General features: G+C 39.4%; 1 protein-coding gene across 1 annotated transcript; it reads right to left on the bottom strand.

The window, feature by feature from the left end:
- Positions 1–5806: 5806 nt before the first annotated feature.
- LOC148215348 (vomeronasal type-2 receptor 26-like) lies at positions 5807–12508 on the bottom strand. The gene is made up of 5 exons (XM_088144168.1): positions 12212–12508; positions 10575–11435; positions 9725–9952; positions 8554–8680; positions 5807–6708 (listed from the first exon to the last, which is right to left on the bottom strand). Exons 1-5 carry the CDS (start codon positions 12506–12508, stop codon positions 5807–5809), a joined length of 2415 nt encoding a protein of 804 aa, XP_088000294.1.
- Positions 12509–12887: the final 379 nt, after the last annotated feature.

Here is a 12887-nt window from a genome sequence, read left to right as displayed (position 1 = left end):
GCTGAAATGGGAAAGTTATGTTGGTGGAGATTATTATATTTGGAAAAAATAACAAGTCAACAAACTGGAAAAAACATAAGCAGTTTCATAATTTCTGTAAAGGTGATTTCCAGTTAATTTCCCCTGTCTCCTACAAACCTTATCATGGATAGTTAATCCCAACACTGCAATATTTTACCTTCAGGAAAGAGCAGAGTATTAAAATTGGAATTAAGAACCAAAATCAATATATTTTAACCCTGAGGTTGAAAGTATATTTTTGCCCAGCCCCTTTCCATCCTTCTTTCTAGTTGCTTTGTTCATCTCTTACTACCGGATAAGAATAATTCTGCCTCCCAGCCACAATATATAATAAAATCTCCCCATATTTCCATTTTCAGAATGGAAATGGAGAATTCAATGGACCCACTTGAACTGAGCTTTTTGATACATCCATTTTTCAATGGGTGGGAAAGCAAGATTAGCATTGGGTGTGCTTTGAGCCATCAATTCTGTAAGAGTTTCTACTGAAAAGGCACTTCCAAACTGCCACATAGAACTCAGGGCAGATAAAGCATTATGAGTAGATGCCATTTTTCTATTTCCTGGGTCATCTAGTGGTTTCTGATCCTTTTGTCGTAGTCCAACACTGCCACGTCTGCACCCACCAAGGGGTAAGTGCAGCATCTGAACCTGCATTGTCTACCTTTCATGCATAGTCTGTCACTTTGCTCTGAAGATGAAGTGCCCGTAGTCCAAAGAGCAAAAGTATACTTACAGTCCTATTAGGAAGGAATCTGGAAGGTTTGTGAAAGCATACAAGGGCAAATCAGGAAATCGTCCTGAAACGAATCCCCCAAGGAACACATCTTCTCCAGAGTTAAAAAAAAATTTTGGAGCACTAAATAGCTGACTGCACATGTCTTTCCAAGTCCCATTGACAGAATGAGAAAGAAAGAGGAATAAGAAATTTATTTTGAGTACCAGCAGACCTAAACCAGAAGCGTCTCTGTTCAACCGCATGATCAACATAAAAAGATCTGTATTCACTAGAATATATTCTTTGAAAAACTAATGAAATTCTCCATACAACAGGATGAAAAAGGTATTGAAAAAAATCTGAGGGTGTCTTTAATGCTGACGTTTAAAAATGGAAAAACTCCCAGTGATGGCTCTTTCACCCCTGCAGGTGTCTTCTAAAGTCTCAGTGGCAGAAGGTGAATGTAACATGGAGTATGAAAGCAGCTGTCGTTTATGGGGTGGATGTTGCTTTACTGACTTGTTTTTTAAGAAGGCTTTATGTAGTTTAGTGACCTCCCAAGAAATAGGATTCAAACATAGTGATTCTGATAATTATAGGAGAAAGAAAACTTTCATCAGTCTTCCAGTCCCTGTAGAACTAGAGAAAGGATGATTTGGATCCCTCCATAGTCAACGTCTGGTTGGAAGCAGCTTTGTTGAGAGTATACTGCATTATAGATTAAAGTTCCACCTTTCCCCTGTGGGATTACGACCATTTTCCTGAATGAAATCAAAGCTGCCTTGGGAGTGACTTAGTTGTGAGGTATAAAGATGATGAGAACTTTGCCCTGAATAATCTGGCTATAGCTGAAACTTTTTCCAGATTGAAGGGCATTATTTTGATACACAATTTTATATTCTATATATACACAATTTTATATTTTATATATATACAGTATATATATGCTTCACATAATGTATAACCATACCTGTCTATTTTATTTCTAAAGGGTTAACTTGCTTTTGCTTTGTAAAGAGCACTGGTTTCTTCTCCCCCCCCCCCCATCTCTTTGCTGAATGCCCGATTGTCTTCAAATAAGCAATTAGCTGAGTACAAGCTGTTTGTTGTACCAAGCTTTTCGCAACAGTCGTGAGGCCCTACATTCCAGAAAAAGATAAGAAAAATCTTGTATGCCATTCCCTTGGTAACCAGAAGAAAAAGTTACATTTAAGTTTACCTTCCTAAGAACCACCTTTCACTTGCTCAGACCGTCCCAAAATCCCTTGTATGGGTATGAGGGGATGTACTATCGGATTACAGATTTAAATGTCTATAAAGCCTCTGATGTTTGTTTTGTGAGGTGTGATTTCATCAACATCTTTTGTTAATGTGTTGATTGGGGTCACCCAGCTGTGTCTTGATCAAAATACATCTGTTATCTTAAAGAAGCCTCGTCTCAAGTCTCTTCATTTGGCTTTATTGAGACTTGGGAAATAAAAGGTGCCATACAAGATCAACATGAAGCCTTTGAGTTTCTTGAACATCTTCTAGTCCTCTGTCAGTTGAATCATACTTTCTTTTTAGTGGCTGGAGAGATTCGTTCTTTTAATTTTGGGGAGGGACTTTCCTGAAGAAAACTTTGGTTTATGAATTTTTGCAAGAAAAACTCCCACCATTTCCTTATCAGCTATGATCTCCTCCCTAGAACCCTATTCTATTCCAATCTTCAGATAGATAAGAAGAAATGAGGGCTTTTTTAGTTCCAACTAAGTCTTTACATTCTGCCAAATCTAAGGAGAGGTTTTCAACACCCTTCACCAAAGTTCCTTGTCAAAAGTGCTTGAAATTATCTTGACTATTTTTCAAGTACCATATTCAGATAAGATGTCAACGCCTCAGAAGATGTTAGTATTAACTTCCTGTGCCTATGGCATGGTACTCATGAGAACTGCAGATACTTTTCAGCCAGCATCTATCTTGCTCCTTTTTACTTATTGATTTTTATTCTAATTCTGAAACATAACCTTCATCACCTATGAAACATAATCTTTATCTCCAGGGATAATTTTTACCCCTGAATTCCCACCTCTTACCTCACTCGGGCCTTCTTAATAGGAAAAATGACTCTGGCCTGCAGCTAAATTCTTTCTCAGATCAGGTGCCCACCACCAAATGGATCAACAGATGAGAGCCAGAGAACTTCTTGGAGGGTTCAGGGAGAGTGGAGGATAACCTCCTCAGTTTATTTTCTGGGAAATGTGTGTGGTACGTCTAGTCACAGCTGATTTGGCTCTTTTTTCTAAGCATGTCCATAGACTGTTCTTAAACTTCCAAATATACCTGCTAGCTGAAAGAAATAGGGGGCTCTTTTGTTCTGTTTTGTTTTTTGTGAAATCCAGGCTCAGACTACCCAGGTCAGCAGGGAAATTAATCTTGTTGTCTATTTCCTTCTTTTCAATAATGCATCGTGGTTATTCTTTTTTATATTTCTTTGTATTTTTGTTTTGGTCTGATTAGAAACAGCATGAAATATTAAACAGAAAATTAAATAAGTAGCATATGAAAGAATTGATCATATGAGACACAACTTGCTTTCTGACCCTTGTTTCTGCCCCATCAATATGTAAACCACTTCTTTTCAATTGAATTAAAAACAGGAACTCCTCAGTTGGAAAACGATAGATCCCAACGATCACATAGCACATTCATTTTCCTTACAAGATATTTCCTGGCATTTCTTGGCCGTGTAACACGTGGCAGAAAGATTATGTCCAATAAGCCGACAGTAGGCGCCAGGATGGGGGAGATCTCCACAGCCACCATGGGCTTCTGCTTAGTGCTCAGTAAGCTGGGGAATGTAAATCCAGTCGTTACACAAGATCAGTATGATGAAAACAATCAGCTTAGCTTCATTTAAACCTTCTGGAAACTTCCAGGCAAAGAAAATCACCATCCAACTCCCGGCCAGGAACCTGCCTCCCCACAACATGGAAAGATCTTTCAGGCATCCTACCTGCCAAGCTACAAGACTATATGGGCCAGCACATGAGAACAGCTCAGAAGGGCATTGGGAACAACACCAGAGGCTCAAAACACCAGTTGCTCATAGATAGAGCAGTTGCCCAAGACTCAAGCTCTAGGGAGACCAATCTGAGCACAGCCTGGACTGACTACAGGAAAGCCTATGACTCAATGCCATACAAATGGATCTGTGAATGCCTGGTGCTATATGAAGTCAACAGGACACTAAGGACCTTCCTCAAGAACTCAATGGGACTGTGGAAGACAACACTGGAAGTGAACTCAAGACAGCTTGCACCAGTGGCCATCAGGTATGGCATATACCAAGATGATGCACTGTCCCTGCTCCTGTTCTTCATAGGTTTAAACCCCCTCCGCTAAATAATCACAAGGACTGGATACAGATACAAGTTCAAGAGTGGAATCACCATCAGCCGCCACCTCTACATGGATGACATCAAGTTGTATGGTAAGAGTGAATGAGACTTTGACTCATTGATCCACCTGACAGGGATCTACAGTGAGGACATTGGGATGTCATTCGGACTGAAGAAGTGTGGCAGGATGATAGTAAAGAGAAGGAAGGTAGTTAAGACTGATGGAGTGGAACTACCAGTGGACCAGCTATAAATACCTTGGTATCCCACAGTCACATGGGAACCATGATGAGGAGGGAAGGAAGACAGCAACATCCAAGTACCACCAAAGGATAAGACAGGTGCTGAAGAGCCAGCTCAAGGGAAAGAACAAGATCCATGCTATCAACATGTACACCCTGCCATTCATCAGATACCCTGCCGATATAGTGAGCTGGCTGAAGGAGGACATGGAGGCTGCCAGTGTGAGGACCCAGAAGCTCCTCATAATGTACAGAGGTTTCCACCCCAAGTCCAACACCCAGAGATTGTACACCAACCACCAAGAAGGTCATGGAGAATAACACAGCTAAGGTCCTGTGGGACTTCCAGATCCAGACAGACAGGCAGTTACTGGCCAATGAACCAGACATGGTGGTAGTAGACAAAGACCAGAAGACAGCGGTAGTGATAGCAGTGCCAAGTGACAGCAACATCAGGAAGAAGGAGCATGAGAAGCTAGAGAAGTACCAGGGCCTAAAGAAGGAACTAGACAGGATGTGGAAAGTCAAGGCCAAAGTGGTCCCAGTGGTGGTACGAGCACTCGGGGCTGTGACTCCTAAGCTGGGAGAGTGGCTCCAACAGATCCTAGGAACAATATCAGAGCTCTCTGTTCAGAAGAGTGCAGTGCTAGGAACAGCTAAGATACTGCTCAGAACCCTCCAACTCCCAGGCCTCTGGTAGAGGACCCGACTTTGAGGAAAGAACAGACCACCCATAGGGGTGAATTTTATAATGAATTCTCACTATTAATTACTATTTTATTCAAACCATATCCCACAGCTGCATAATGGGTGGAGTAAGAGGCTCAGAAGGGATCCTCCCTCATTTCTCCAGCTGTAAGCAGACGGCAGTGGAATTGAACTTTCAGACTTGGAGGATTCGATTAATGTAGCTTTAAAATAAAGTAGAATTAGCTCATTTGGTTGTGTCTCCTGTCAGGCCTAACTGGGAAGGCTGACAATTTCCTTCCATTGTGTACTCACTTTTGTCTCAATGTAACCTCATCAGTCTGTAGGTGATTGGGGAAAAAAGAACACAAAAATTGAAATCCTTTGTCCCACCAAATAGGAAAACAGGAAGACTTGGAAACGTATTTATTACAAATGTGAAGAAATTGATTGATAGCTGAGAATTGATTGATAGGGGATTGAGAGCTGTAGATCCAGCAGGGTCTACAAAGTAGTTCTTGGTTTTTCTTAGTGCCCAATGTGCTAAAAGAATTTACTGCAACTCCAGAACTCCAACAGAACCATGATTGCATAATCCTTCCATGTTACTAAAAAAACCTCCACATTTTTATAATAATTATAAAGCCTTACTATTAATCAATATTTAAATTAAACCATACAATCTACTTACACATTAATAAGAGAGAAAAGTGCTCATCAGGAAATGGTAAAGAAGCATTTCAATTTCAATCAGACTCTTAAAATACCCTCCTCGTCAGATGTTCTTTCATGTTCATATGTGGCTTCAAGACAATGATGTAGCACTTGGCGAGAAAGATACAGCCCAAGAGGCCAGCAGTAGAGGCCAGGATGGAGAAGATCTCCACAGCCACCATGTATTTCCCCTTCGTGCTCAGATAGGTGGGGATGAAGGACACCCAAACACTGCAAAACACAAGCATGCTGAAGGTGATCAGCTTGGCTTCATTGAATGTGTCAGGCAGCTTCCTAGCAAAGAAAGCCACAGTGAAACTGATGCTGGCCAGAAACCCCAAGTAGCCCAGGACAATGTACCACATGATATCTGAGCCTTCGTTACATTGCACTATGATCTCATAAGTCTGGGACTCCATGTCTAACTCTGGGAAGGGAGGAGAGGTGGCCAGCCACACTGCACACAAGCCAATTTGAAGGAAAGAACAGAAGACAATCACAAATCCTGCCAGACGTTTCCCTACCCACTTCCTCATCCGGTTTCCTGGCTTGGTGGCCAGAAAGGCCAGAACTACCGTGATGGTTTTGGCCAGGATACAGGAAACACAGATGGAGAAAATGATGCCAAACGTAGTTTGACGGAGAAAACAGGTCGCTTCTCCAGGCCAACCCATGAACAGAAAGGAGCAGAGAAAGCAAAGCAGGAGAGAGGAAAGCAGGGCACATGTGATACTCCTGTTGTTGGCTTTGACAATGGGGGTGTCCCAGTGCAGAATAAGAATGAGTGCCACAATAATGGTGGTCAGTGAAAAGAAAAGAACAAAGCAAGTCAGAGTGACTCCTAAGGGTTCCCTGAAGGACAAGTAGCTGAACATTTTGGGGATGCATTGATTGTTTTCCTCATTGGAATAGTGATCTTCTGGGCATCTCACACATTGATCTGCATCTGAAATGAAGGAATAAGGCCCTGTAATTTCCAAATACATACAAAATTTTCCAATTCACACACCCTTTACAATAATTGCTTCCTATTTAATAGCACAGGAGTAAATAGGTGAATATTCAGCTATTTTTCCATAACATTGTCTGGATTTATTCATCTTTTCACCTTCTCTAGAGAACAAAGAACTGAATTTCACACATTATTGAAGGAAGTGATGAATATGCAAATTTAATTTATTTTAAAAGGATACTACCACTCACACACACACACACACACACACACACACCGCACTTTACTCTGAATTTAAGTGACTAAATTCAACCATTTTGAATGCTAGACCTTTCTTTGCCAGTGGTTGAGAACACCCTATTTATCCCCTATGGAAAATGAAGATATTTCCCTATGTTAGCAAATAAATGAAAATCTTTTTTTATTAATGCAGGTAACATGGCTACCCTTTCCTCGAGACACATTAATTTTCATGAGAGTTTATGAACCTCAGATGCCTATTTCTAGGGAACAAAATAATAATATTAGAAATGGTATTTCAATCTTCTAGTACCTTGAAGGAGGAAGGAAAAAAATATCCTCTTATGCACAAAACACTTCTAATACAGTAATACAAATTGCAGGCTGCGATGGGAAAAGTTTTGTTCCCACTTCAGTCAAGCTTTTTAGGACCAAAGTGCTGAGCCTAAAATTTGGGGCACACAAGGAACAATGAACATTGGAGCTCATTCAGTCCAGGTTCTACAGAGCAATACGATGTTTCCCTTGATGCTGTAGCTGGGTGGTGTGTCAGCTGGAACCGATAAGAGGATTTGATGATTGAAATAGTAACAAAAATTCACTAGGGGTCAGATCTCAGTCCCGTTAATGCTTGTCCAGAAGACTGACTCCTCACAGAAAAGAAGCACAGCTTAAAACGTGCCCTACTGTTGATTTTCAGACAAGAGTCTGAAAAGGCCTTACAAGACATGAAGCAGCATATCCTGAAGCTAAACTTCCAGAAGGACAGGAACAGAATCCCTCACCATGTAACATTGGCCTTTGGAACATCTCCGTCTACTTTTAAGTATTGTTCCATGACAAAAGGCAATTCACCCTCTTTTCCTCTTTTAAGATTATAGCATATTATATATTTCTTCTTTAGTATTTTACACCAAATTTTGGTCTGTAAGTATAAATAAAATTTGAAATTTTAGGCATTGATTTAGTTACAGGATTGAAAGTGGAGGTTATGTAGAGGAGTGAAGATTTAGAGAGAGGTTGTGAATGTTCCATTCTAGAGAATAATACATAATTTTCTACTCCAGAATTCCAACATTTGATGTGAACTCCAGAACTGTATTTTGCTGTTTTCCTCTTTTCACCTTCTACCATGTTAATCTTCTTCTTTTACAAAGAAATTTGGTTTGTGACTAAATAGAATTTGATACTTTATACACTGAAGCTTGAATTCATATAGTGGATTTTGGTCTATAACTATAAATAAAATTTGATATTGTATACATTGATTTAGTTACAGGATTGAAAATAGGGGTTATATAGAGGATTGAAGCTTTAAAGTGGTGAATGTTCCATTCTAGAAAATAATACATAATTCAGAATTCCAACTTTTGTTTTGAACTTCAGAATTCTATTTTGCTATGTTTTCCTCTTTTTGCGTTAGACCATGCTACATCTTCCTCTTTTACAAAGAAATTTGGTTTATCACTAAATAAAATTTGATACTTTATACACTGAAGCTTGAATTCATATATGGGATGGAAGCTTTAGAATCTGGAATTCACCATTCTACAATTCCAATTTTTATCTTGATTCTACATTTTAATTTCTTCTACTTGCCAATTTGGACAGAGATCGTTCCTTCAGGACACTTCCTGCAATTGTAGCAGCAAGCGTGTTTCCCCTGCTGAACAATCCTGCTGTACCCATGGGGGCAGCTCTCAACACATCTGGCACGGGGAGGTAGCTAGGAAGAAGCATAAGAAAGGCTTAGGGTTAGGCTTCATGCAGTCTTTAGAACTGGAGAGGAGAGGAGCTGATTAAATGATTATAGTGTATAAGATGTTCTTGCCTCAAAATGTCCCAACATTAAAATGGCCCTTTCAAGCTTTCCTTTTTTCTCCCTCTCTCTCTCATAAGGGTCATAAAGGAGCAAGGAAAGGTTTTAATTTTGACTATCTCTTAGAGTAGAACACTCCAATTGTTTCAGTTTCTTCACACGGAATATTAGCAATGGGGCTGATTGTTTATGGTTTGCGTACTATTAGTAAAGCATTCCTACACATACTGGTGAATTGCACAGAAATGTATCCAAAGAAGAATACTCAGTGGGAGCCAATTTTTTCTTTTTTCTTTTTTTTAATTTCCCCTCTTTTTTTTGGTCATGATTTCCTAACCACACAATTTTGGATCCATTTCTACTTAGGATATTTTCATAAGAAATTGTGCCCAGCTTTAGGATGACATGCAATATAATTTCTAGAAAATTTTGCAATGTGTGCTTCTTTTAGGGAAATGGAAAGCGAGAAAAATCTCAGTAAATTGTCAATGGTAACTTTTGATTTTGTTTCTGGTCATAGCTAACATTAAGTGTTGTTGTTTTTTTTACATAGGTAATGACTCTTTTGAAGAATAGCAGAAAAGGGTCTCATCTCAGCTCATGCTTCTTAACTATGTAATAGAAATGTCCAAATAAGTTTTCCTTGATTTTTTTTTTTTACTTTTATTCTTTACTTTGAATCTATTCTACTTCAAAGATATATGAAAGAAAAATAGGCATCTGGACCAAAAAACATTTGAATCAAACATCTTTATAAATTTTTGGTTTATTCTTGTATCAAATCTCTTCAAAAACTGCAAGTAGGAAAAATGCATTTTCTAACATTAATCAGATTCAGCAGCTGAATTATTTTTAAGAAGAGAAACCCAAACCTTCAGGAAGCTTGTGGATGATCAAGCGCACAACCTAACACATCTTCTGGGCACAATTGCACACCACCTGAAGACATACCTGCCGAAACTCGTGACTCCACACAATGGCACTTTCCCTGATAGTGAACTTCTTCTCCTCAAGAGCTTTGGGGTCCATCCTCCCAATCCGCACTCTCTGGAAGGATTGATTGTGGAACGTGACCAAGTTGAAGATGTCATATCCGGAGTCAAAGTCCCCATTTTCATTGAAGAAGATTTCATCTCCCACAGTGTTGTTAAAACGCACACGTCTCAGAAAGTAGTGAAGCTGGATTCGAGGGGGGACAACCGTTAAGGAAGGTAAATCAGACACAAGATCAGATAACAAGAAATGGAACAAAATAATCTCACTACTTTCTAGTCAATAATGTATCAAAATTAGTGTAAAATACAGTGGTTAAAGATTTATGAGTACATCAAAAAAAGGGAAAACCATTTAATTCTACTGGCACTTTCTCAGAATTTCCATTAGGTCAAAGGGAATGAAATAGGGGGAGATGTGAACTTTGACAATGTTAGGAACACTTGACCATAGAGTGCATGCCTATGAAGTTTCCAGTGATAGATTCCCCTTCAATTCTCACAATACAAATACATTTTTTTTCTCCGTGATGGGGGGAGGGAGAGTAGAAATTTAGGGTTCATTCTAAAACTGCCATTAGAGAATTTACTTCCAATTTCCTCCATTAGCACTGGTGTCTCTTAGGGATGCCTGAGAAATTCTGCATGCCTGATTTCATCATCCATTTAGAATCTGAGATTTGGGCAACCAATTGAGGTCTGATTCTAGGCCTTCCTGAGAATTAAGGGACAGATGTGACTTTTTGGGTGTTATATCACGTCAGAGCTCTGCAATGGCAAATCAAGGCCTGGCTGTTGGGGACATATACCTGCCAAGGTTCAACTTCCCAGGAATTATGTTTCCTTGGAATCCTTAGGGATACCCGCTTTGCTCCTTCTGAATGCAAAGAGTGCAAAGCATGTGCCACAGAATAAACCCCATTGAAGATATTGTAGCTCTCGCCAGACATTTCCATTTCAAAAACAGTGCTGGGGAGTCTCCCTAGTTCTTCTTTCCCAGTGCAGTTCTTTTCTCCTCCTAAATGCAGACCATGCTCGGGGAAGGAACAGAGAAATGCAGTACCCCAGAATTCAAAGATAAAAGGGATGGAATGAGTGAAAGGGTTTATTCTCTCAAGAAATTCCTGAAATCTTGGCACAGTGTTTGTATGGAGTGAAAAGAATAATGTGCCATTGAAAGTTTGCAATGAAAATTTAAGCCAAGAAAATACAGCTGTGAAGTCCCACTGAGCGGTTATGATCCAGACTCGATGATTCAAGGGATTCTTGGTGACAAATTCAAAGCTTTGAAGAATGATCTGAAGACCGTCCATAGCCTGGAAATCTCCATGAACAAGGAACACATTGATTTTGAGCACTGAGATAACACTGCCTATCTTCCCTAGCCTTTTAATGAAAGAACCTCTATTTCCTGTGTACGTTTTCATTATTGGGATGGTTTGCAGGAAAGCTAGGCAGATGTCATTCTGAAAGAGCTTTGGCTGGAGATTTCGAAGAAACGTTTCTCCACTTTCATCCTCTGGTACTAAAAGGCCAATCCAGTTCCATCCAAAATGTTTCAGCAAATGAAAAATTCCCTCGTACTGTAAGTTTTCACTGGGAACCATACGGAAGAAGGAAGGGAAGCGGGTTTTGTCACTTAGGACTGGATCAAACGAGCCGTAACTGAGCTACAGTTCAAACACATAGTGAAGCAAACAGAAAAAGAAGCATTAAAATTGAGACATGCACCTTTTGTCTTGAAGGAGAAATTGCCTTTCAGTCTGTACGTGAATTCTGCATGTTACTTTAGTTGAAGAGTATGAATAAATAAGGAAGAATTGCATAAATTATTGAAGCAGAAAGGTTCAGGATTCAAATTTCTGACATTCCTCACATTGTTGGACTTCAGTTCCTTTCATCCTCATCATTAGAGATCTTGGATAAAGCTGATGGGAACTAAAGTCAAGAATCAGGTAGAGCTCCACATGTTCGCCATACCAATTTCAACAAATGTTACAACTCAACATTACCTTAAGAATGACATAAGACCTTTTCCCACTGCTCACTGGAATCTCAGAATATGTCTCTTTGTGAGAAAATATCTCTACTTAGAAGAAAATGGAGGAGTCACAGTTTCACATGTATCTCCAAATACAGTATTTAGTATGTTGGAGAATTACATGGAGAGATCCATGATATAAGATTCCATGTTTTCACTTTCCCTCTGACATCCAGCATTTTATTCAACATACTGTAGTTTTGTAATTCTTACAGTATTTTATAGTAGCCCTGACCATATTTCCTGCTCACAACTATTTTAACATTTTTGTCTTTTAGAATTCCTCTCCTATTCACATTCAATTTTACTGAGTAATATGCTTTAACCATACAAACACTGAATGAAAATCAAGGAAATGCTTCCAAACTTCTCAAAGCTGAAATAGATTTCAGTGAATGCACACACCTGGGCAATCTTGTAAGCATTCAAAATGTGGGCCATCTGGATGGAGTTTGGGGAGGTGAGGCCACCAATGATAGCCAGGAGCTTCCTCTTCCGCCTTCTGACACAATTGTAGTTGATGGGATTCCCTTGTCGCTGAAAGAGAAGATCTTGTATGTTCTTAGTAGCAATCCTTGCATTAAAATAATTTTCATAGACTTCCAATCCTAATGTGGTGTTGGGTAACAGCCTGATGTTGCTCTTGATGTCATGTATGGCAAAAAGCATGGAAAGAACATGTTGGTAGTTTTTGGGGATCATGCTGAAATGGAAATTTTATGTTGATGGAGATGATTACATTCAGAAAAAAAAAAGCAAGGCAAGAAGCTGGAAAAGCATAAGCAGTTTCATAATTTCTGTAAAGGTGACTTCTGATTCATTTCCCCTGCCTCCTAAAAACCTTATCATGGATAGTAAATCCCAACACTGCAATATTTTACCTTCAGGAAAGAGCAGAGTATTAAAATTGGAATTAAGAACCAAAATCAATGCTTTAACCCTGAGGTTGGAAGTATGTTTTTGCCCAGCCCCTTTCTATCCTTTCTTATTTCTAATTGCTTCTTTCATCTCTTCCTCCCAGATAAGAATAATTCTGCCTCCCACCCACAATATATAATAAAATCTCCCCATGTTTCCATTT

This window comes from Python bivittatus, unplaced genomic scaffold (genome assembly GCF_059951505.1).
Source record: "Python bivittatus isolate LINGU-HERP-01145 unplaced genomic scaffold, Pbiv_v1 ctg000430_np1212, whole genome shotgun sequence".
Lineage (NCBI taxonomy): Eukaryota > Metazoa > Chordata > Lepidosauria > Squamata > Pythonidae > Python > Python bivittatus.
Note: the sequence above shows the minus strand (reverse complement) of the source record. Positions and strands in the feature narration are given on the sequence as shown.